Raw genomic sequence first — 26158 nt, 5'->3', positions numbered from 1 at the left:
CCACTGCTTACATGGGATTGTTCAACAAATTCCTGTTGTGTGAGGTTTGGCATATACTTTCTAAAAATATAAGCATCTGGGGAAACGAGACAAAGCACAGGTCTTGGACCAAATGAGGCACACAGTGTGAATCTGTTAGTGATTATATCCATAATGAAATATGTGCCCAAATTTAGCAGTGCAGAATCTAATACAATAGGAAAGCCCAGCAGGCATGGTCCTTACCATAATATATAGCCAACAGAGAAGGTACATATGGCGGTGAGTCCGCTGCTCCTGCTGGGATACTGATGGTGCGATGTCCTCATCTCGATTAATATAAAGGGCAGAACCGTGGTGTGCTGGAAAATAACAGAGACTAGGTGACACAGATTCTTATCATTGTCTTTCTGTAGTTGTTTTTTCTCCGGTAGGAGAATGCACACTATAAATTCCTAGGAAAGTGTCAGGCAGAAAGAAGTCTACGGCTCGCCAAAGAAGTAGAATGGACATAAAACCACATAGTGCCTTGATTGCTCCATTAATATTTTTCTTCTGTATCTTAATTTTTGAAATTTTATTTTAGTTTTTGCTCATTACAGAGAATTTTGATAACATAGAAAAATGTCTAAGAAAAAACTGGAACAAAAGAAAGGAGTAACAATAACCACTGTTAACATTTTGGTGTATGTCCCATTTTTTCTTTCCCTGTTCATATTACTTATACATAGTTAATATCATACTGTGTGTGAAATTTTGTTTTGGATTTTTATCATAATATTGCAGCATGAGAATTTCTGATATGGCATTTTAGAAATTCTTCTAGAAAATCGGTCTTGACCATAGCTTTGGAGAACTCCATTATATGGCTATACCAAGATTTATTTAACCAATTCTTGTTCCTGGATATCAAGATGTAAAAGATTTTCAACCTTTCATTTATTAAAAACATCATGATGAACATCTTTCATAGAACTCTTTGTCTGAATGTTCAATTATGTTTCTGTTGTCAAAGGCTATACAGATTTTAAGGCTGTTGATAAATAATGCCAAATTATGTGTGCGCGAGCAGCAGGTTAGCAAACAACGCCAAATTAGCTTCCAGAAAGGGTGTGCCAGTTTGGACCAGCAGTGCATGAATTTAGATATGATGTCTGAAGGCAGAATTCCAAGAAGCTGAGTAGAACATCTTTTTGTTTTTCTGATCCAGTGGTTACTCTAGACACTAAGTTTATTGGAACAGGATGGAGATGAAATTTATCCCATCTATAGGTAAGAAGAAAGGAAACTAAAATTCTTAAACCTTTCAAATGTTCAGATGCCCTCGGTTTTGATATTTAGTGGACAGATATGAGGAACAAAGAGTTTCTAAGATAAAAGTGGGTCAGGATATATATTTACCTTCCAATATTGGAGACTTTCTCAAGAGTATAAAGATGGCAGAACTGAAAACTGACCCATCAGCAGGTTTAAATTCTATTTAGTACTTCCTAAACAGCCGTGAAAGAATCGTTGCCTTGCTCTTCCTGTATTATTTGTGTATTCAAGGCAAAGGCAGGAAATTGAATATTATGATTTTCAAAGTCTAATAAGTATTTTAGTAAAATGGAACCAGGTGGCAAGTGGGCCTTGGCAGGCAAAAGGCATGTTGGGGATATCTAAATGAATATCTTTGGAGCAACCTGTTGTTTATATTCTTAGAAAAAAATAGAAAGGCATGATTTTTAAGAAATATTAAGACAGTGGACAATCTTTGCCTTAAGCATTCTCCTTTAGATAACTGTGCTGACTGCCAATATATTAGTAATTAGAGTGTGGCGTTCTGAGAAAATCAGGTGAGTGATTCCACAGTTGGGTAGCTTTATATTTATCTTTTATCTTCTTCATTACTATTTTTTAAAAACAGTATAATTAGCTCTGAAGAAAGTCATGCAAGCCAATGTATATGTGTGCTAATACAGAGACAGTATGCATTTTAAAGATTGATTGATTTTTCATTATAGTTACCTCAGATGACATCCGCCTGGAATGTCGCCAACAGTTTGAGATGGCAACAGTAGTTTTCAATGGTGCATTCATGTAAAATTCAAATGTACACCTGGCAATAAGGCTATGTCTTATCAAATCTTACACAGAAGAAAAATACCTGCAGATCAAACCTTTATACTGATGATAATGCTGACCCTGAGGGCCTGTGTGGGTTATAAATGACAATGACATTACTTTTGGATCACTGATATTAATGCATTTCTTAAGTTCTACCCTTCATTCATTGCTCCAAATAAAGTAGAAAATCCTCCATTTTTTAATAAATAAATATTGGTTGTATAAATAACCAATCAGAATATGCTTATTCAGTTGTCATTATTTTATCAAGGAAAGTGATAAAATGTATGCCTATCTTCCAGATAGGACATCTGATAGTTGCTGATGATCAGATGTATCTGGGAAAATCAGCATGTACTGTAATCATTCCAGGAAGAAAATCAATTTGAAAAAGGAATATCTTTCTAGATCACTTCATCATTGGCGTCATCACCACTAAACAGGAGCAACTTGTCCCATCAGTGACATAACCACAGACAAAAGATCTTTTTGTGGCTAGCTGCGTATGTGCAGGTTTGTCCAGTGACAAATCTTAGTAGGTTTTTCTATGTCAAGGTAACAGCTTATCATTTGGAATTTTCATGCACTAAAGACTGTGGATCTCCCTGTCTAGAAATTTATAATGTAAGTTATGCTTATTTATACATAGTATATATTAACAAACATAAATTAGTGTAAAATATTTGCTGCAAATATAAACGTTGCCTTACAGTTAACTAAAGTTTTGTGAACTAAAAGAATGGTAAAAAACTATGAATGGTCCTGCTGAATAAGTAACCTTTAGCAGTTGAGTTATAACTTAAAATCCATAGCAGCAAGAGAGATAATTATTTTAGAACTACAGGTACGTGAAATCCAGTTCTAATCCATTCTCAGGCAATACTCTGCTTCAATGACTTAAGAACCAGAAGGGAAATATTTAACTCCAGTTAAAATCATCACTGCATAAGAACAGCACTCTTACATTTTGCTCACTGTGGTATCTGCAGCACTTAGAAAAGAGCATGGCACAAGAGAGGTACTCAGTCAACGTTTTTTCACATAATTTAATCTTCAAAACAACATCCTATATGGATATTATCAACTCTATTCCGTAGATGGGGCAAAAAAGGCTCAGAAAGGTTAATTATTTTGCCTAAGATCACAGAGCTAGTAGGTCTAGAGGTAGGATAGAAAACCAGTTCTGGGCCGGGCGCAGTGGCTCACGCCTGTAATCTCAGCATTTTGGGAGGCCGAGGCGGGCGGATCACAAGGTCAGGAGATCGAGACCACGGTGAAACCCCGTCTCTACTAAAAATACAAAAACTTAGCTGGGCGCGGTGGCGGGCACCTGTAGTCCCAGCTACTCAGGAGGCTGAGGCAGGAGAATGGCGTGAACCCGGGCGGCGGAGCTTGCAGTGAGCCGAGATCGGGCCACTGCACTCCAGCCAGGGGGACAGAGCGAGACTCCGTCTCAAAAAAAAAAAAGAAAACCAGTTCTGTATGCCTCCAGATCTCATGCTCTTTCTTTCTGCATTAGAATTATATTTTTACAAGATATCACAGTTGAATAATGTTTGAATCAATAAACCTGTAGGAGTGCATAATTGCAGATCACTTACATTATCTCCCAACAGATTGGAATTAGTTTTTGGTTGGGCCTCAAAACAAATAAAAAGGTCTTCACTGTAAAAAATGATTTTTGCTAAATATGTTTTTCCTGTGGTATATTATCATATGAATAATAATAAACAATAACATTAGCTAGCATAGAGTCAGAACTTTTTTTTAACTTTTATTTTAGATTTGGGGGTACATGTGAAGGTTTGTTATATAGGTAACCACACGTCATGGGGGTTCGTTGTACATACTATCTCATCACCCAGGTTTTAAGCCCAGTACCCAATCATTATCCTTTCTGCTCCTCTCCTTCCTCCCAACCTCCCCCCTCAAGTAGACCCCAGTGTCTGTTATTTCTTTCTTTATGTTCATAAATTCTTATCATTTAGCTTCCACTTATAAGTGAGAACATGCAGTGTTTGGTTTTCTGTTCCTGCATTAGTTTACTAAGGATAACAGTCTCCAGCTCCATCCATGTTCCTGCAAAAGATGTGATCTCATTCTTTGTTATGGCTGCATAGTATTCTGTGGTATACAAGTACCACATTTTCTTTATCCAATCTGTCACTGATGGGCATTTAGGTTGATTCCATGCCTTTGCTATTGTGAGTGGTGCTGCAATGAACATTTGTGTGCATATACCTTTATGGTAGAATGATTTCTATTCTTCTGGGTATGTGCCCAGTGATGGGATTGCTGGGTCTAATGGTAGTTCTACTTTTATCTCTTTGAGGAGTTGTCATGCTGTTTTTGACAATGGGCTGAATTACACTCCCACCAACAGTGTATAAGTGTTCCCTTTTCTTCGCAACCTCACCAGGATCTGTTACTTTTTGAAAGTCAGAACTTTCTAGTGGTATGATGACACTTACAGATGGCTGGAAGTGAACTGAAGCATGATCTGTTTCTGTTTCCCCAAACACAAATACCATTTACAACTTATAGTATTTTCAGGTAGATGTAGGTCCATCTTGGATAAATGAGAAGGTTACAAAGTCTGGTCACCAGAGGTGGCTCTTGGCTCTTAAGAATTGTTTGGACTGTTCTCTGCAGTACGTGGTCAACAGAACCATTCCCCAGGAGCTGAGTTAAAAACAAGGCTTGACTTGTTTGAAGGGCTAGGTAAAATGAAGCATTGACAGCCCAAGGAGTAAACCTTTGGTCTTCCATATAAACTCCAACGTAGAAAGTGCTGGTCTAGGATATCAGTGGTGAACCTATCCCAAGCTCTATCATCCATTTTAGCTAGTTTTAATGAGGAGCTATAATTTGGAAGATTGTGTCCAAAAACCAAGCCTAAATCTATCCTGATTTGTTGCATCATTTGTGTTTTTCTTACTGGGGTCTTGGTGGGTCCCCCGTGATGCAGCGGAGTGAACTGACTCCACTGCCATGGATGCTGTGAACCGACCGGCCTCCCGTGACAAAGGTCTATCTGCAGAAGAGATCCACAAGGGGTGTCACCTCCACACAGAGCAGTCCTCACACCTGAGATGGGGCTGGATTCACTCAAGGACCCATGATTAATTCTGATGTGAAGACCCTGAAGCAGATGGGACAAGAAAAAGGGCTTTTGCGGAAGAGGCTCAAAGGAAGACAGCAGTGTAATGAAGTGGAAAGATTAGGAGGCTGGCCTCCGAGATCTAGTTCTGATTTTGTCCTTGCTCACTCTCAGACTCACAGGTTTTCACACGTGTGTGAAGCTTAGTATTATTCTTTGTAAAATGAGGTAGCTGGATTAAATTAGGCTTCTCATGAAGAGCTAAGGAGTTTTGCTATAACACATGCCAGAGCTGACCCACATATGCTTTAGGGACAGTAGACACAGTGCCAGGGCCCATGAAAATGTCTTAGTTTCTTTTAGAATCAGAAGAAAAAATGAACTTTCAGAGTTGAAGATTATATTCATTTGTATACCAATGCCATCATAAAACATCATATACATATACTTACACACATACACACGAATGTAAGAAGGGACTCACTAATACAAAGTGCTTAAAATCTACAAAAGCCACACTGTGGCCCTGTTCATGCTACTTGATTTTTTTTTAAAAGTTCTCAACCAATTCACATTTTTCTTAAATAAATGTACTTAAAGAAAAACTGTATGTAAACTCTCATAAATGGAATATCACTTGCCATAAATAGAAGATAACCACAAAACCAAATACAATAAAAATGAATTAATCTTAATAAATATTTGTTAGATTATTTTGAGGCCTGCCCTATCTGTGTTAAATAAGGACGTTAGTAAATATTAGAGGGACGTTAAAGATATACTGGCATAAGGCTGGACACAATGGCTCACGCCTGTTATCCCAGCAGTTTGGGAGGCTGAGGCGGGTGGATCACCTGAGGTCAGGGGTTTGAGACCAGCCCGGTCAACATGGCGAAATCCTGTCTCTACTAAAAATACAAAAATTAGCCAGTCGTGGTGGCAGGCGCCTGTAACCCTAGCTAGTTGGGACGCTGAGGCAGGAGAATCACTTGAATCTGGGAGGCAGAGGTTGCAGTGAGCCGAGATTGCGCCATCATACTCCAGCATGGGTGACAGAGCAAGACTCAGTCTCAAAAAAAAAAAAAAAAAAAAAAAAGAAAACAAAAGAAAAAAGATATTCTGGCATAAAAGACAGACTCTCCTAAACAGAATGAGAAGGACTGAAAGATAATTCAGAGGGAATAAACTTTTCAGTATGTAATTCAATATGATTCAATGTCAGGTCCCTGTGCTACATAAATTATCTTGCAAAACACCAGAGCTATACAGTCTACATACTGGGGTATACTGGAATAGATTATGTATAAGTTGTAGTTGTACCTTCTAACTACTAGATTATTTGATTTATGTCCCTTCACCAGGAAACTGGAAAGATGGATGAGTTGGAAGTTTAGGTTCTGACAGAAGAATGTAACGGTATTAAAGGAAAAAAGTTCACATTACACAAGAAGGATCTGGACTGGCTCCTGGGGAAAAGTTTGGACTATCTGTGATGGCAATGAGTGACCTATAAACTCCAGAGAAGTTTTGGAATAACCTTCGCTGTGGATTAATAGAAGGACAAAAATTATGCTGCATGACGGTATAAATCCAGGCAAGTCAGACGGATGAATTAGGGGCCTCTCAAGATTATTGTAGATCTGTAGAATTGAGGGTTATAATCAGAGTGTACAACAGACAAATTAATAGGCAATATTTGAAGACTATGTTCAACTGCCATTTCTCTCATCTTTCTCCTTCTCTCCAAAATATTTTTTAATAGGAGGGCACTACTCCCATATCATATGAACACCAGGCAAAAATCGTTTCTTCCTCAGAAGTAAAACCAGCTTTTGAACGTGAGGTGTGGCCAACCTCATTGGGTCATAAAAGACCTGGCAATCCCATCCGCTATTGGCACCTGTAGGATACAGGCAGGCCTCTGGAAGTGTTTGCACAGTTAGGTGTGCATCAAATCGCTAGAGGAGCTTATTCTTGCCTTCATGTTTTCTCATACCCCAATGACAACTTTGAATCTTAAATAAAAACATGGCAGTGTGCATGTGCCTGTGTGTTGCACACTTAATAAAGACATGCATATCTTTGCAATGTACATATCTTTGTGTTACTGTGCACCTGTATTCTTATGAGCACCTAGACTGCAGGCAGGGCCAGCAATGTGACTGGACTTGCCTACGAAGATGGGATAAGGAAGGTCCAGTAAGTTTACAGCTATATTGTAAATAACAATAATATGAAAAACTATCCTAAGATACAAAAAGTGTGCACTCTAGATTGTAACTTGAATATTTTGTTTATTTTTTCCTGTTTCCTCTCACCCTGCATAGAACAAAAGGGTATTAAAAATGAGAAAATTTTTATCCTGAAATAAAGCAAGAGGAAATTTCCAGGTTTGAAAATAAAGCCCCATTGCATTAGTAAAACATGATCTAAAACAACAGAAAGGGAACATGCGCAAAACTGAGAAAAATCACCAAACTCTTACTGATCGTAATCTTTGGCGAAGCTTCTAGGCTTCCCAAATAAGTCAAATGTTTGAAGAATACAGGAAAATGCAGCATTAGTGAGGGCATGAGGAGAATCAGCGTGGATCTTCCCTTGGGGCCACTGTACAGTGTTAGCTGGATGAGATGTTTCTCCTCTTCAAGGGAGATAGAAATGACATCCCAAGTAGCTTGGAAACAAAACTGATGCGGGCTCCAAAAAAATCCCCCGAATTTTTACCTTGGGAAATCTGACAAAATGTTTTATCTTGAAACTATCATTTTTAATTTTGCTAATTGGTCAGCTCAATTTCTGTCACCCTTCCTCCCTTCCTTCCTCCCTCCCTCCCTTCCTAGTAGAGATATTGTAGTGTTTTGAATGATGAGGAACTGCCAGTCTCAGTCACTATACTTTTTGTTTCTCCAGAAGTCAAACAGAACTTCCTCTTGTCATGGGTCTCCCTCTCCCCAGGACCCGGTGCTGGCTTTAGTTTGGTGCTGCCTATAAGTATGGCATAGAATCTCTCTCCAGAAACTGCCAGGGTATTTTTAAACTGTGCCTTTTTGGCGTAGGTTGGATACCTGTTCCTGCCGGCTGTCAAATCAGGCTGAGATGCTCTTACACTGGAACAACCTCATGTTCAAAATCAGGTTAGAAACAGTGACCCAAGGTGAAAACCTCAGGTTCAGACAGAACAACACTTACTGAGTGCCAGTATGTTCTGGGCACTTCCAAAACTCTTTATAGGCTAAGGACTAAATTTGGAATTTACTCACTTCTAACATTAGCCCCAACAACTCTTAGGATATGGTTTTAATAATTACGCCAAATAAAACAGTGCTGCACACTTAATAAAGACATGCATATCTTTGCAATTAAGAGCAACTATATGTCATAGGAACCATTACACTAGGACAGTGACATGTTTTACTGGGCTATTATTTTTGCATTTAAAGATTTTAAATATGACTTGAGGCAGTAACTATCTCTTGCTGAATCCTCCTAATGAGGACACCTAGGAGGTGCTAAGGGGCCATGGCATTACCAGGAGGCTGCAGCGTGATGTGTATTTTCTCTTTGCTTTTCAGCCCAGCAGCCTGTGGGCCACCAATTAAAGAATTCTTTTTGCAAGTGGGATGCTATAGAACACCCATTTTTATGTGACCTAGTGTTTGCTTTCTTCTACAAAGAATTCCCAATTAGTATGTGTAGTTCTCACAGAATAGCACCTCTAATGAATACCCTCAAACAAGCAAACCACTATACTATGATGAGCTGTATGCAGACTTGCAGACAGTCAACAATGGCGCAAAGGCCAGAGCAATTTGCTCAGCTTGGTTATGTCAAGGAAAGACCTCACATAATGGTGGACATTTGAACTGAATTTTTAAGTGTGACTAGGGGTTGACAAGCAGAAGAAAGGGTAAAGGAAAGTGTTCATTCACATGGCCAAGGAGAAGAAAAAGTATGTAAAGGTAGAGCACAGTCCACTAAGGGCACTATTACCACTGCAAGACGTGAAAGAGGATGAAAAGCTGGGTCTGCATGGGTGAGGGTGGGGGAGGTGTCTGCCAAACCCTAGAGGGTTTTGAGCTGAAGTCTGCCCTGCAGGAAGCAGACGTTCCTCTATAGGTTCAGACATCTTCCATGGAGTTTAAGATCTAGAGAAGTAGGAGAAACAAATTTGGATATTAATAGTAGAAAGATTAAGCTGGAGAAAGAGTGAAGAAGAGAGTGAAAAGAGGAGAGATTTATCTGCCAAGTCGCTCCTCTCTCCTGCCTGGCTTCTATTCTGCTGGCTTTTCAAGGAAGGGACTTTCCGTGACTTTATTCTAGGCCACCTCCTCAGCCTCACACCTCTTCCTCACATCTCTGCAGCCTCCTCACCTACAATTTCCCCCTTTCTACTCTTCTTTTTCTCCTTTGCTTTAATAAGTTCTACAGTACTGAAAACAACATAAGGTAAAGAACAAAAAGAAAGCTAGTCTAACTTTGTAAATGTCAATTTGACAGGTAAACAAAGAAAATACTTTTTTTCATCCCTCTGTGTTTATGCTGCTTCTCCTATTATTAACTGGATGTGCAGAAATATGGAATAACAATAATAATAGCAACCATTTACTGAGTTCCTAATATATGCTGAGTTTATACTAGACATTTCCCGTTATTATCATATTTAATTCTCACAACAATCCTAATGCAGTAGTTATCTTCTTCATTTTATACATGACAAAATGTAGGAACAGAGGGGTTCACTTATCAAAGGTAGTGTAGAACTCATGAATGGTGTAGCCAATATTTGATTCCAGATCTTCCTGACTCTAAAACATGCTCTTTTACTGACACACGCTGCTTCCCATGCTTGTTAGTTCATTCATTCATTCAACAAATACTATATTCCTACTATGCACCAGTCATCCTTGCCTCCAATGGACTGTTGTTCTAGGAAATGTGTCTCAATTAGGCGAATAAAAATTTAAAGTCTCTCACCTTGGAAAAGATCTCATTCACTGGGGTTGCATGTATAGGATCTTGGAGTAGAAGTGGATCACATAACACATGCAAATAATTGAAGTTATTCTGTGAGATCTATTTATTGCATGCCATGGATTAAAGCTCATTTAATTCTCAAGATAATGCCTCAAGGTATATGTCGTTATCATCATCAATTCCATTTTACAGAGACTGAGGCACAAGAACTTAAGAAAGTTGCACAAGTTTATCCAACTGGAAGGTGGCGAGTTTGTGCTCAGACTTGGGCAGTTTGGCTCCCGATGCTCCACGGCTTATGGAGCACTGGGACAACCGAAGGATAAAAGAATGGCCAGGGGAAGATCTCATAAGAGGGAAGGGGAGCTGACTGTGTCATGGCTGTGTCTGGGAGAAGGAACCTGAAATAATCTCTCGTCATCCCATCATTCAGCTTCTTAAGATTCCGGGGTCTGAGGGACAACAGGTCAGTCTTTATGCCCATGTTGGAGGGTAAATCGCATAGGTAGCAAGGGCCTCATGGAGGTAGAGGGGAAGAAGGGAGAGTAACTCCAAGCCACTGTCACAGAGAGGCATTCTCTTTCTGAGATTTGTGCTACCTTTCTTGTGTTTTTGGTGGCCTATTCTCCTTAAAAGTATTTTGGAAACTGATATGGTTTGGCTGTGTCCTCACCCAAATCTCATCCTGAATTGTAGCTCCCATAATTGCCCCGTGTTGTAGGAGGGTCTTGGTGGGAGAAAACTGAATCATGGGGGCGGTTTCCCTTATACTGTTGTCATGATAGTGAATAAGTCTCACAAGATCTGATGGTTTTATAAGGGGTTTCCCCTTTTGTTTGGCTCTCATGCTCTCTTGCCTGCCACCGTGTAAGACATGCCTTTTGCTTTCCACCATGATTATGAGGCCTCTGTAGTCATGTGGAACTGTGAGTCCATTAAACCTCTTTTTCTATACAAATTACCCAGTCTTGGGTATGTCTTCATCAGCAGCGTGAAAAAGGACTAATACAGAAACATTTTGGGGAGTGAGGTGAAGAATGGGGGAAGAGAGAGCAATGGGGGACACGGCAGAGGTGGACAGCAAGGGAAAAGTGAAACTCAAGTAGGTGTTCCTGCAGTCAGTAAAATTTAAAGCACGGAAGTATTTTCTTAAAGATCATGAAAAAAGTGACAAGTTTGGGGAGCAACTAGAGAAAACTGAAACATCATTCACAACATTCTGAAATTTAACAAAAGGAACCTTGAAAAACAATAACCTAGGGTTTTAAAATTATTCACCTGCTTTTCAGATATTTTCTCAGTAGAATCCACTTATTCATAGATATCAGCATCCTCCAATGTCAGAGTATGGCTTTAAAAAGACAATTCTGACTATGTGGTTCTCTTCATTAAAATCTTCCTTTTTTTTTTTTTTTTGAGTTGGAGTCTCACTCTGTTGCCCAGACTGGAGTGCAATGGCGTGATCCCATCTCACTTCAACCTCGCTCTCCCGGGTTCAAGCAATTCTCCTGCCTCAGCCTCCCAAGTAGCTGGGATAACAGGCACCCACCACTATGCCTGGGTAATTTTTGTATTTTTAGTAGAAACGGGGTTTCACCATGTTGGTCAGGCTGGTCTTGAACTCCTCACCTCGTGATTCACCCACTTCAGCCTCCCAAAGTGCTGGGATTACAGGTGTGAGCCACTGCGCCTGGCCAAAATCGTCCCACTATCTTCAAGTAAAGTCCAAGTTTCTTGGCATTGCCTTCAAAGGCCCTTACTATGTGATTCAACCTACTTTTCTAGATTAATCTTATACCACTCTGGACTGGCAACTGTTATTGTTCCACTAAAAGACCTCAAACTTTCATGTCTTTATTCACCTTCTTCTTTCTGACTGCAATCCCTTAATATTTGGGATTTTATCCTTGGTATATACATATCGCAGAGTCCTTTTCCTCCCATCAAAGAATCAGCCTCACATTTTTATGCATCCTCAGTTAGGCGGGGCTGCAGAAGGCTCTAGTCCTGGCAACGGGCCTATTATTAACAGAAGGGATGTGGACACTCCTAGGTCAGTGCATTTAAAAGCTAGTGTGTGTTCACTCTCTCTCTTCTCTACCATAGTGACTTGAGAGCCACATGTTAAGACCATAGATGGAAGAGTTCTGGATGCCTGCATTATAACCTAGAAGAAAGCTGCTCTGGAGGGTCAACTGGATAACAATACACTTTGTGTGAATGAGAAACTTTGTAGGGTTAATCTACAGAGAATGAAGTTACTATCTTTGGGTAAGTTAGCCTATTCTGACTAATACACTATTCCACAAGGTCAGCTCTGTCTTGGGGGGAGTTAATTCCTCTTTTTCGTGTTCCCACTGCATACCTACATGATGGAACTTAATGACTATACTGAGATCTATCTCAGTATAATCCTATAGAAATAGTATACACATGCGGTATAGAAATAGTGTAGTAATATACCACATAATGCTATAATTACCATGAGGGAAGGTGATCCTGATGCATTGGAAGTACTTTAGGGAGAAGGAACAAACCAGTTGAGCATTGTATGCTAAGCTTTTGTTGAAGGAACCTATTAGTATGACTTCCCCTTAAGCAAATCTTCTGTTTCCATTGACTTTCATTAGAGAAAAAAAAAAAAAATCCTTGCAATTTAAGAGGAATAAGAAATAAGTTCCTGAATGCAATTTATAGATAAATTGAAAGATACATTCATCTTTACAGGACAAAATGATAATTTCCTATTATGTTAAGAAAGGGAGCTATTTTGCCCCAAATCATAATCATAAGGGAATAAGCCACCAAACTTAAGCCGTGTACTCACAAAATACGTAGAGGCATTAATTTTTCGAAGTGAAAATAGTAACACATTTCCATCGACTTTTATAATTTCATCACGCTCCCCTATCACAGTGAGGAAGCAAATTTCAATGACACTAAAGATGCTTCTTCACTAAGTTTTCATATACAATGATTTCAAGTGGTTTTAATTTACCCTTGTTTATGATGAAAATAAATGTTATTTTGATTGATTGGCAAACGTCTACTAGCAGCAATAAGAGCAATTATGTTTGACATGGAGACATTATAAAATCTATAACCCAAACCTTTAAAGCCTGATTTAAAATGTCAAATTTGACTTATGAGAACCAGTTATAATGCTGCTTCATGTAAAAAGCATTAGGTTAATGCTGGAGCAAAGTACTCTTGCCAAGCATGCACTGGCATAATTAATCAGGGATATTTCAGAAATGAATCATCTCCAAGGGGTTATTGATTTACTGTCATGACACGTTTTTCTTATGGGCTGTGATGGTGCTCTGGAGCTGGGATGCACTGGCATGTATTTTTCAGTGACTAAGCCTTGATCTGTCCTCCTGGATACCTGCCATCTCTGCACTGACATCTGCAAACACTCACATTTGACAGCCTCATGCCTGAGTGTGGTGGCTTCCAAGTTGATTAGAATTAGTTCAGAGGGGTTTTGGACTAGTCTGAGTGTAATCGAAAGCAGAGAACCATGAGTCTCAAGAGGGTGGCAAGCACCCTGCAAATGGCATCATATTAATAGAGAATGTGCCTGTGCATATGCACACACACATGCCAGCATACACAAGCACACACCCATGCACACGAACACACATGCCAGTATACACAAGCACACACCCATGCATACACACATGCAAAATACTAGTACAGATTGATGCATTTGCACACATGCAAACACATACACTCATTCATGCACACACAAGCACACACACCCATGTGCACACACACAAATGTGCACACACACATATTAACACACTTAAAGAATGAAGAATATTTCAGCTTTAATCTTCAAGGTCATCTCTATCACCTATTAAATGAAATTAAAGCTCTTAGAGAAATACTATTTTATTTAAACACATATAAAGTATTTATAACTTAGCTCTTTTTCACAATGATTCCATGACATAAGGTAACGCTGTCAAAATGGGCCTTTAAAGCCCAGTATAGTCTAGAGTTCTCCCAGAGATTAAAGGAAGAAGCCAATGGAGAAAAAGGCAATTTAGCTCACAGTTCAAAACCTTTTCTTCATAGTCTTCGGCTTTGCAAAAAGAAAACGACACATTTTCAACACAAAGCAATGTGGATAGTTACAGAAGTGTGGGTGGGAAGGCAGTAGGTAATAGGTGGAGAAAGTCCTCTAAGAAATGGATAACATTTCTGTTACATCAAATTCCTATGCCCTTTGCAGGTCTTTGCTCATGTTATATTACCCTGTACATTCCATATCTTGCTTAGGCTGCCTGGAAGATTCTGTGATCAACGCTGAGCTCAGATGAATGGAGACTCTAGTGACCACACCCGCTCTGCTAAGTGTGGGAAGAGGGGGAAAGGATGGGGCCAGGAAGTCTTTCACCATTAGCTGGCTATGTAACTTTGAGTCAATTGGAGCCCTTCTCGACCTCAGGCTCGTCATCTGTAGGAGTCTGCAGTACTGGACAGTAGGAGTCCTGTTTGAATCTTGGGAATTTTTGTCTATATCCTTGATGACACATTTTTGTATCCAGGGTTTACATCTGCCCTTCCTTTTCCTTCCTTCACTATATAAACTCTGAGTTTAAATACTATACCGTATCCCAGAGAAGTGCACAAAGTGAGTGTCCAGAAAAATCAACGAATGTTCCTAAAGTGAACTGACTCCAGTAACCAGCACTTGGATCAAAAACAGCTTTGCAAGTCTCCCAGAATGTCCTCTTCACACTTCTTCTTGTCACAATGAATCTCCACAAAGGCAACCACCATTCTGACTTCAAATACCATAAATCATTTTGCCGATGTTTACATTTGTATAAATGGAATCATATGTTATATTTTCTTTTGTGTCTGACTGCTTTTGCTCAATATTACATTTGTGATATTCATCTGTATTGCCTTGTGGAGCTGCAGTTTTCCTTCTCATTGCTGCATAGTACTCCGTTGTGTGAATACAATACGATGTATTTATTCATTCTGTTATTGATGACACTATGGTTCTCTCCAGTTTGGTGCATTTGGGAAGAGTGCTGCTATGCCCATTCGTGTGCATTCTTCTTTTGGTGGTCATGTTTGCATTTTTCTTAGGCATATATACTGAGGAGAGAAACTGCTAGCTCATAGGACATGATCACTGATATTCAGCTTTAACAGACAGTGTCAAAGAGTTTTCCAAAGTTATTGTACCAATTTACCCTCCCGTCAGCAGTGTATGAGAGTTCCACTTATTCTGTATCATTGTCAACACTTGATATTGTCTTTTTCATTTGAGTCATTCTCATGCTTGCCCTTTAAATTTCAGTGCTTTATTTCTAACTTATCACCTTCTGACTCAAGTCATCCAGATTGTCATACTGTTGCTGGTCAGGTTCCCTGTGTGGCAGATTCTGAGATGGAAATCAGCATGCAGAAGTTTATTAGGGAAGTGTTCTAGGAACAACACCTGTCCAGGGAAAATAAGAAAGTATGATCTAGGCAAGGAAGGTGTGGCCTTGTGATGCAGTCTGAACAAGGGCCTGAGCCCACCCTACTAGGAGCTGCAAAGTTGTGAAGGCCCTGCCTTTCAGAGTTGCCCCTAACAGAGGAAGTGGGTCAGGTCTTTAAAGCCCAGCATGGACCAGTTATGGGATGAGGGCTGTCACAAGGAAGGTGGTCTGAACTTAGTAAGGCTGCTCTCTTCACATGAGGGCAGTTCTGGAGACAGCTGAGAGCAGAGGGCTGAAACTGAGAGCACTCCCACCTGCTGGGGAAGTAAGTCCGATCCCCAAAGGGGACCTGTGTGGCACATCCTGACATCCACCAAACATGGTTAACACCACACCAAATAATACAGCTAGTCTGAACCTCTGATTTTAAAATCCATAGGTGGAATAGCTACAATGAAGAGATTCTGACAATCCACAATTGCACTGCAGGGTTATGAATTTGCCGACATCGGCATTTATGGGGACTTAGTGCTCTTATGAAACAAGAAATTGGTCAGTACATGATTAAATTCCTTACCACCACTTAATCTGGGTGCTATAAAGTCAGCCCCTATAGTTTTATATATGGTCATGCACAGCTAATAAGCCTCCTTGACGTATAACTGGCTTTCTTACTAGCCAGGGCATAGTTGGCACTTGATGCTCTTTAAAACTTGTTATCAATTTGTAGCTATTCAACACCTTATTCAGCTGAATAAGGCACATGTTAGGCCATCCAGCTGTGGTTCCTGTAGACTTGAGGCTCAGGGAACAATGCCATTCGTACAGACAGTATCAAGTGCTTATTCCCTCGTGAGGCAGAGCACCAGGGAAGGGAGCCGGAGGAAGAAACATGCTCTGAGCTCCACATGTAGATCACACAACTAATCTTTGGTTTCATTCCTCCTTATGGCCCTATGTTTTGTCATTTTCACACACAGACCAATATTTTAAATGGCTTTATTTCCCAAACTGTGTATATCAAGTCATAACCCTCCCTGTTTCTGTTATAATTAATCATGGATATATATTTTGGCCAGCTTCAGATCAGCATGAGATCAACAATATTACAACATTGTGCTCACAGAGTTCAGCCAAATCAAAGAAACCTGACATTTTCATCAGCCTCTGCAGCCTAATTCTGGGTAGAGGCACATTTTTAAAGCTTAAACACAGTTGTAGATCCTTCCCTGTACCAAATTTGGTTGACCCCGAGGAGTCAGGTTTCCATTCTGTGACTATCTCAGGTAAACAGAAAAGTCCCCAGTGTACACAGTGATGAGTGGCATTTCTATCTCTTCACCGGGAGCCTCCCTCATGAACAGAGACTGGACCTTCAAAAACTGCTCATCAGCTTTTGTCTTCAGGTCCAACCCTTGCTCCAGCCAATATATCTCCCTGACTCCATATTCTTCTTGCTTCGATAGTCATAAGTCTATGATATCTGGTAGTCACTGAAGAAGGAATCAAGATGAGGGCAGGGCTAAGTTGGAGCCTTGAGAATCTTTTCAGTTTCAAGAATCAGAAAGGATGAAGGGGAAAAAGACGGGAGAAAGACTGTTCAAAAGGTACAGAATGTGCAACTTTTTGGGTTGCATGAACTAGATATAATGGCCAGTTCCTGGATTACTGGGGCTAGGAATTGAGTGAGTTGAGGATGATAAAAATAGCTGTGTGCTGTGCTATACGAGGACAGACAGCTTATGGATTATGAAAGTAGAACACACTAAAAGTAAAAATCAATTCAGTAAGTGTTTTGGTAAGTGGGTGAATATGATCAAGGAATGAAGAATGACTAGGAAAAGCTAGGTTGCATGAAGAATATCAGGTGTTCTTGTAACAAAGGGAAGTCCAACAAACCCTTCTCCAACACGACTTGAGAGGACCCTTTCCTCTGGCCTCAACTCACCTGGGTTCTGATCCTCACTGGCAATCACCTCAGTCTGGGGGAAGCACCATGGCTTCCAGAATTTGAACAAAAATGTTTAAATCCTTCAAGTCCTTGAGCAGGAGATGTTTTACAAACAGAGATGAGGATTAGGAAAAGGAAAAGAAAGAGAGAGAAGCAGGACTGGGTCCCTTTTCTGATTCATGTGCATATTCTTTGAGGTCAGGTCCTTCCACTGGCTCTGCTTAAATTGGCTCTAGATCATATTATTGTCCTTAATGAATTCTTACCCAGAATGGAGTGCCATGGTGTGATCATAGCTCACAGCAGCCTTGAAATCCTGGTCTTTAGCAATCCTTCCACTTCAGCCTCCTGTGTAGGGCTAAACTACAAGTGTGTTCCACCATGCCCAGCTGATTTATTTTTTATTTTTTGTAGAGATGAGGTCTCATCATGTTGCCCAAGCTGATCTCAAACTCCTGCCCTCAAGTGATCCTCTTGCCTTGGCCTCCCAAAGCACTGGGATTGTAGGTGTGAGCCACCATGCCCAGCCCTTCCTGGCCATTTTTTTTTTTTTTTTTTTTTTTTTTTTAGTTTTACTGGGTTATAATTGACAAACAGAAATTGTATATATTTAAAGTGTACAACTTGGGGTTCTGATATATGGATACATTGTTAAATGATTACCACAATCAAGTTAATTAATATATCCAACACCTCACATAGTTATATGTGTGTGTGTGTGTGTGTGTGTGTGTGTTAACACTTAGGGTCTACCCTCTTAGTTTCAAGGACATAATACCGTAAGTATCCCTGATTAATTCTTGACAGCTGATCTCAGGCAATTTCCATCTAACACCTGCAATGAATGGGCCATATTATTATTTTTATTATTTTTTGAGACAGAGTCTCACTCTATTGTCCAGGCTGGAGTGCAATGGCATGATCTCGACTCACTGCAATCTCTGCCTCCCAGGTTCTCCTGCCTCAGCCTCCCAAGTAGCTGGGATTACAGGCACTCGCCACCACACTCAGCTAATTTTTGTATTTTAGTAGAGATGGGGTTTCACCATGTTGGCCAGGCTGGTCTTGAACTCCTGATCTTGTATCCACCTGCCTCGGCCTCCCAAAGTGCTGGGATTACAGATGTGAGCCACCGTGCCCAGCTTATGGGCCATATTATTCTTACTGCCCTCCAAATCATCGCCTGTGACACACTACAGATAAGCAGGATTCTAAATCAAGAGTAACGAAGAGAAATGCCACTGAATGACATTTGAATGCCTGTGGCATGGTAGGGGCTAGAGACTGGGCAAATGAAATGCACCTTGAAGGAACAGCTGGGAAGGAATGTGCACACAGCGTTTCCAGTTAGTAGGTGCTTAATACATGTTTATGGAATGAGGGAATGAGTGAGGATTTTGCAGAAACACTGTGGATACCAAAGGCATTACCAGGTTACTTTTTGTCACTTTAGGTTCACAGGAAGGATGAGGGGGTGTTTAGTTCTTTCTATCAGGGTCTCTCTCAGAAATCTTTCTCCTCCTAGTGAGGTATATTGTGTTTAGCTCTTGCCAAACTTAAATTGCATCCATGTTAAAGAGGAAAAAGGCTTTAGCACATTCCTTTGGGGAATGGAAACAATTTATTTTGTTTGTTTCTAATGGAGCGGGTTAGCTCCAAAATCTCACTGTGAGGTCTGAGAATCTGAGTTGAGGACCGCCAGGCAGCTAGAGGGGCAGAGAGAGGGGGGAGGAAGGAAGAGAAGGAGAGAAAGACTGAGACCTTATCAGGTGACTGAGATAGCAGCAGCAGCCAGGGATCAAGGCAATGCATAAAACAGAGTTCCTGGATTCATATCAGGAATACATATTTAGCCAAATATTGTAAGAATATAAATGCTTCCATGACGATTATTTAACAAAGAAATGCTAGTTTTTATTTTAAAATTACAATCTTCCCCTGCAGCTCAGCACAACCAACTTCAGTATCTTTGGGGGTGGGGCAGAATGGAGTGGCTTTTGTTTGTCGGTTTTCCCTCCTTGCTATTCAGAATAATGAAACTGCCAAGCTTGTAGTTCATCTTCCTTTGCAGGAGGAAAGGAGAAGGGCATAAATGCAAATGACCTGGACGATAACAAGTAATGAGATTTTGGAAAGACTCTCCGATTTCTCAACACAAACTAGATGACGAGAAACATAAGCATGATTTCTCATCTGCTGGTACCCCTTGAAAGCTTATTTTATAATATAATTTATTTCCAAAGGGTGGGCTTGGTCTCCTAACAAGAGTGGAGTGTTGTCATTGCGAAGCTGCAAATATCAGTACACAGCCTCAAGGAAAACGCATTCTTCTCAGAGTTCCCAAGCCTGTAATAAGACTTGCTGGCGTGTTCCGTGATATATGGTCTTTTTATTTTCAGCAGAGAGCAGTATGCTTTGGGTCTTCAAAATATTGTTTAATTGCTTTACAGAAACCAATCAATAACACGCAGGTAAAGTTTTCGGTAAGACACATAAATCCTAGCATGGGGAGACCAGCTGTTGTGAGATTCTGGCTCGGTGCCAGTTTCCAACTGGGGCGTCTCAAGGAAATGATCCTGAATCTGGGGCTTTGTTTGAATTTCAATGGAACATAATCGGGCGACATCTGGTCCCCCACCTTGTGCTGGCTTGGCCACACTTCATCCACCATGGCTCTGGGCACCTCCTACGGGGCTTCTTGCGAGCGCCAGGCACCCGTGCCTTGCCCATCACCAGATGCCAATCAGTTTTTCACAGTGGGGGACAAAAAGAGAACTTGGGGCCTTGAAGATGCCTGCTAAGAACATCTCATAAAAAAGATCTTAAAATGCAATTTGGGTCCCACTGCCCCACAAGTTACTGGACACCAGACAAAAGAGAATGCAAAAGTAACTTTGAGGGGAGGAAAAGTGAGCAGGAGCGAATAAGGATAAGCACTGGAAATCCGCAGTGTGGGCACAAGATAAAGTAAAGGTAAAAAGGGCGAAAAAAATCAATGAATAAAGGCCAATAATAAATACCCAGGCATATATGCACTCATACTAATAAAATAAACAGGTATAATCAAGTTAAAAAACCATTTACACATACTAAATTAGCAAACTTTTCTTATAAAATAAGAATCTGTCATGTTGCAAGAATACAGTGAAAAGCACCTCTCTTGAATACTGGACAGAAAATATAACTCAACCACTGTTGTGGAAGCAAACTGTCCCCACTAACAAGGAATATAGTTGGGTTTCTGGGAATCTATGCTAAAGAAATAATAACCAGCCTAAATAAAAGAAATAAACACAAGATAAAACACGTTCTCCTTCAGTTTGATAAATAAAGATATGTTCCCTAACCCTACTTACAGTAGCAAAATAATTTAAAATAATCTTAATAATCTACTATCAGGGAATGGTTTGTCAACTAAGATATATCCACTCAGTGGAATATTACGCAACCATTAAAAACATCTAAAATACTTATATATCATATTTAGACGTCAAAGAACATCAAAACATATTTATATTATCATATTTAGTTTCATAAATATTACATGGAAAAATCTAAAAAGAGCACATCATAATGTTAACACCGATTCCTTTGTCTGAAGAACCATGAGTGATCTTTCTTGTTTCTACATTTTTATATTTTTTAGAATGTTCTTTAATTTGTGTGTATTACCTTGTTATTAAAGTCACATTCATAAAAATTTTTTAAAGCATACATTAAAGAAAATGTGTATGTACAGGAAAGTATTTGAATAAAGTGTTTCCAAGAAAACACAGAAATATGAAGAACCAGGGCAGGGCTTACAATAAGCTAAGCAGATGAGCAGGAGAAAGGACAAATGGGTATGTTCCTGACATCAGAAATAAGAGTGAGAAGGAAGTAGAAGCTTAAGTAAGTTATAAGAAAGAAAGGAAGGAAGAAAGAAAGAAAGAAAGAAAGAGAGTGAGAGAGAGAGAGAAAGAAAGAAAGAAAGAAAGAAAGAAAGAAAGAAAGAAAGAAAGAAAGAAAGAAAGAAAGAAAGAAAGAAAGAGAACGAACGAACAAAGGACCAGGATATAGAAAACAAAGAGGGGAAGCTATCAAATAAAAGTGGTATTGCTGAATACTGATGACTTTTGCTTTGCTAGGGAACCATTTAAAAATGCTTGTTCACCATAAGCAATACTGGGGAAAGGCCATATGAATTTACAATGCAGAAAAGTCAAAGACAACTGGGGGGAGTAAAGGTGATGTACTAATCCGATCTTCCTTATATATAATCATGACCAAAAGAGTCATTTCAAGCTTTCAAGTCAGTCCTCTGCGACATCAGTGCCCTAACAAATACTACTTGTGGCTCTCTCCTGTCAATCCACTCATCTGTGGTGTTAATTTTATGAATAATATTTCAGGCTGGCTATGCAGATTTATTTGAGGAGGAATGTAAAGGGGAGAAAATTAGAAAGCATTGTAATAACAACGCATATGAGAACTTTTGAAAAACTGACCATTATTTTGGCAGAAAGTGTAAAATGCATGATTCATCTGTGGTCCCCCTAATGATTTTCTATCCGTGGATTGGCCCTTTGGGAAACTCTACTAGATAACATAAGTCTTTTTAATATCTTCCCTTGCTAGACTGTAAACCTTAATTTTTTTCTAATGAGTCTTCAATTTTTAGTTCTGTTTTGATGCATATTGCCTCCCTCTACCTTTTTCTTATCCTACGTAAAACCCCTTTCACTATTGTAGGAATCTGTAAGAATCCCTATTTCTTAAACCTGTATTTATCAAGTAGTAAGTTGATGTGATTCTTGGCAGCACCTTCCATCATTTGAAGAGCATGGCTTCTCAGAATTTTCTTAGTTTCTTTGCCTCTGTTCCCCTATTTGCTTTGCAGCTTGAAAAAGTGAAATAATGTAGGGGAGTTCTCGTTTCCCAGCTGCACAATCAATGTAAGGCAGAGCTGTATGTTAGAGTTTCTCCCACAGAAAATAATTTTTCCTACTTCTTACTTGCGGATGGAGCCTTCAATTTTCTGGAGAAAAAAGTACCGTGGAAATGATGTCACCCTGTTTTAACAACATGAAGTATTTAATATTTCCTATGCTACTTGGATTATGTAAGCCCATTTACCTTCCCTCCCCTGGCACAGTTTAAATTTACAAGTGGTTTTAATATAGAGATGATTTTGCTAAGCAATATAAAAACACTTCCTCTTGCAAATTCTTAGACTGCTTTCTGTTATTTATTTCACTGAACATTCATGGACTGAGCTGCAGCAATGCTGAAAGCGTCTTTGCAGCAGCACCTTGAATATGTCTTCCAATTCTATTTATTAACAGCAAAGGATACGTTAGATACTCTCTCTCATAACTCAAACGTTTTCTGAAAGATAATCATCAAGAGAAATTGCTGTAAACTAACCATTTGCTTTTTCAAGGGTGCAAGGATTATCAGCCAACTTAAATTTAATGCACCAAAATCAATGAGGAAAAAGACATCAAGAAGTTCCCTAAATCACTACAAACTAGAGTTGTTTGTTTAGAATATCTTTAACTAGAGCCTTTTTTTTTTTTTTTTTGGTCTTGTGAAGCAATGGTAACTATGAGGTAACTCTAATTTTCCATCTTTATGAACTTAACCCATTGGTGGAGGGTAGGCTGGTGTTGATTCAATTTCTCCAGGTGTGGTGAAAAGCTTTAGACTCAAACATTTAAAAAAATTGCATAGAGGAAAGGTAAGGGTCATAATTTATATTTATATATGATTAATTTTTTTTTTTTTTTTTTTTTTTTTTTTTTGAGACGTAGTCTTGCTCTGTCGCCCAGGCTGGAGTGCAGTGGCGCAATCTCGGCTCACTGCAAGCTCCGCCTCCCAGGTTCACGCCATTCTCCTGCCTCAGCCTCCAGAGTAGCTGGGACCACAGGCACCCCCCACCACGCCTGGCTAATTTTTTGTATTTTTAGTAGAGACGGGATTTCACCGTGTTAGCCAGGATGGTCTCGATCTCCTGACCTCGTGATCCACCCACCTCGGTCTCCCAAAGTGCTGGGATTACAGGTGTGAGCCACCGCGCCCGGCCTATATATGCTTTTTAGTAGATTTTTTGGCACATAAATTCTGACATTTAATCAAAGTTACTTTTCAGGGTGAAGCTTTTGCCTGCTTAGGCCAAGGCCACCAGTATCCGTACACCTCCCCCAAATTCAGCCTTGCAGGGGCTGGAAAATGCCAACACCAAAGAGCTACATGTGGCCAGGCACATTGGCTCACATCTGTAATAGCAGCACTTTGAGAGGCCGAGGTGGGTGGATCACCTGAGGTCAGGAGTTTGAGACCAGCTTGACCAACATGCTGTAACCTCGTCTCTACTAAAAATACAAAAATTACCCATGCATGGTGGTGCATGCCTGGAATGCCAGCTAGTTGAGAGGCTGAGACAGGAGAATCGCCTCAACCCCGGGAGGTGGAGATTGCAGTGAGCTGAGATCGTACACTCCAGTCTGGGTGACAGAGGGAGACTGTCTCAAAAGGAAAAAAAAAGAGATACTCATGCTTTCCTTCTTCCTTCCCCATTCCTCTGCAACATCTGATGTTTGTGGAAGATGACTCAAATCATCTCCAGGCTGTTGCTTGTGGGTTTGAAACTCTGGGAGTCTCCTTTCTTTTAATTTCTCTTTCTCTTCCTACCAGCTAAAGAGCTGAAACCAAAGAGAAAGACATTCTTTTTGTTCGTTAATTTTAATGAGTAAAGGGATGGTGGGGCGGAGGTGAAGGGGAATTAGGGCTTCTTTAAGCAAAATATACTGTTAAATGAATTGCAGGGTTTTGCAGTTGTGGGATGGGAAGCCCAGTGGTTACTGAAGTTACACCTGGGTTGGAATTCTAGCTTTGCACTTAATAGCTTTGTGACCTTGGGGAAGACATTTAACTTATTTAAGCCTCAATTCACACAGCTGTAAAATGGGCTTAAAAAGGAATAACGACCTAATGATGTGGTGCTGGAGTAAACCAGGCAATGCATGTAAAGCAGTCACTATAGTACCTGACACAAAGTAAGTGCTCAGTCAATGTTTGTGTTATCATTTTATTGTTCCAGCTGTAGTCTTTTCCTGATTCTTTCTTGTGACCACAGCACCCCAAAGTTTTTGAGTTATCTTGGACCTGACTGGACCCAGCAGGGAATCTATTATCATGGATAAATGAAAAAAATGAATGAATAAAATTTACTGGTTTCCAAAGGAAAGCAGAGAATAGATTCAAATTTCAATTATTTAATAAACACCAAACACAACAATATACACTGAACCAAAGAAGTTGGATGGGATAAGGGGAGGTGTCTTTAAGAAGCAGAAGACCCTCACTGTCTTCATTACTCCCTTCTCCAATGCAGCTCTGGCCACATACTCTACAGAATTTTTTCCCTTGGCTCCCACTATATTCAAATCTTATGATACTAAAACTTTTAGGCAGCTCAAAGGCAGTAAGTCCAAAACTAAATTCATGATCAGCTATTGTGCCCTGCCACTGCTCTCCTAGTGCTCCCTATCAACTACCCAACTAATTGCTCAAAAGAAACATTGAGAGTCATTCCTGACTTCGCTTTGGGTTCCTGGCTGGTAAAACTGGACAGGGAACACCAGCAGTGAACTAAGTTTGGGGGTACATTCCCAATTTTGGTTATGAGCACTCAAAAAATGAGAAAACCTTTTGATGTTCAACTTAATGGGAATCTGGAGCTTGCAAAAGAATTCTTAGCTAGGTGATAAATGCAGCTATAATTGTGAATATGCTCATTTAAAAGAAAGGCATACATATATATTAAGACCAGAAGAGGGCCCAAGAATAAACCTTGAAGGACTCCATGTTTAATGGCTGGATGGCAGAAGAGATGTGCCTGCAATGCATAGTAGAGAAAGTAGCCAAAGAAATGAAAGGAAAACCAGAAAGTGTATCAGGGAAGCCAAGGGGAAGAAAATAAAAGGAGAGAGAGGTGTATGGCATTTAATGCTGCTGAAAAGGCAAAATTGGGACTAAAAAATGTCTATGGATGTTCTGGCAAATGCAGGTTGTCTTAGTCTGTTTTGTGTTTCTATAATATAATACTCAAGGCTGAGTAATTTATAAAGAAAAGAGGTTTATTTGGCTCACAATTCTGGTGGCTGGAAAAGTCCAAAATTGGGCAGCTGCATCTGATAAGGGCCTCGTGCTGCCTTCACTCATGGCAGAAAGCAGAAGTGGAAGTGGATGTGTGCAAAGAGATCACATGAAGAGAGAGGAAATCTTAAATTCTAGTCCCAAGAGTTTAGGTTGGATATATGGGCTAAGAGGATCCACTGCACTTTTATCTTCTGCCCCCATCATCTCCTGGAAAAGGTTTTGCCAAGGTTTCTGTTGACCTCTGCTATGGTTTGGATGTGGTTCCCATGATAGCAGATTGTTAAAAAGAGTCTGACTGCTGTCATGGTAACTAATCCATTCCTGCACAAGGGCATCCATCTATTCATGAGGGATCCACCCCCATAACCCAGACACCTCCCATTAGACCACATCTTCCAACATCAACACAGGGGGGATCAAATTTCAACATGAGTTTGGACAGGGGGTGGGTCTAGAATA

At 40.0% G+C, this 26158-nt stretch overlaps 1 protein-coding gene across 5 annotated transcripts in view; it reads right to left on the bottom strand.

Moving 5' to 3' along the window:
* Positions 1 to 26158, bottom strand: part of AIG1 (androgen induced 1) — a 270247-nt gene that overhangs the window by 50602 nt on the left and 193487 nt on the right. For 2 of the 5 annotated variants that reach the window (XM_008006815.3, XM_008006812.3), the window contains exon 4: positions 226 to 341. The exons of 2 other annotated variants lie outside the window; for them this stretch is intronic. In XM_008006815.3, coding sequence (XP_008005006.1) covers positions 226 to 341 — 116 coding nt within the window. Of the gene's footprint in view, positions 1 to 225; positions 342 to 14090; positions 15624 to 26158 lie in introns of those variants that run through there. One more of the 5 variants, XM_038000791.2, reaches the window with a different exon arrangement.

This window comes from Chlorocebus sabaeus, chromosome 13, assembly GCF_047675955.1.
Source record: "Chlorocebus sabaeus isolate Y175 chromosome 13, mChlSab1.0.hap1, whole genome shotgun sequence".
Taxonomy (NCBI): domain Eukaryota; kingdom Metazoa; phylum Chordata; class Mammalia; order Primates; family Cercopithecidae; genus Chlorocebus; species Chlorocebus sabaeus.
The sequence above is the reverse complement of the archived record's forward strand: the minus strand, read 5'-3'. Positions and strand labels throughout refer to the sequence as shown.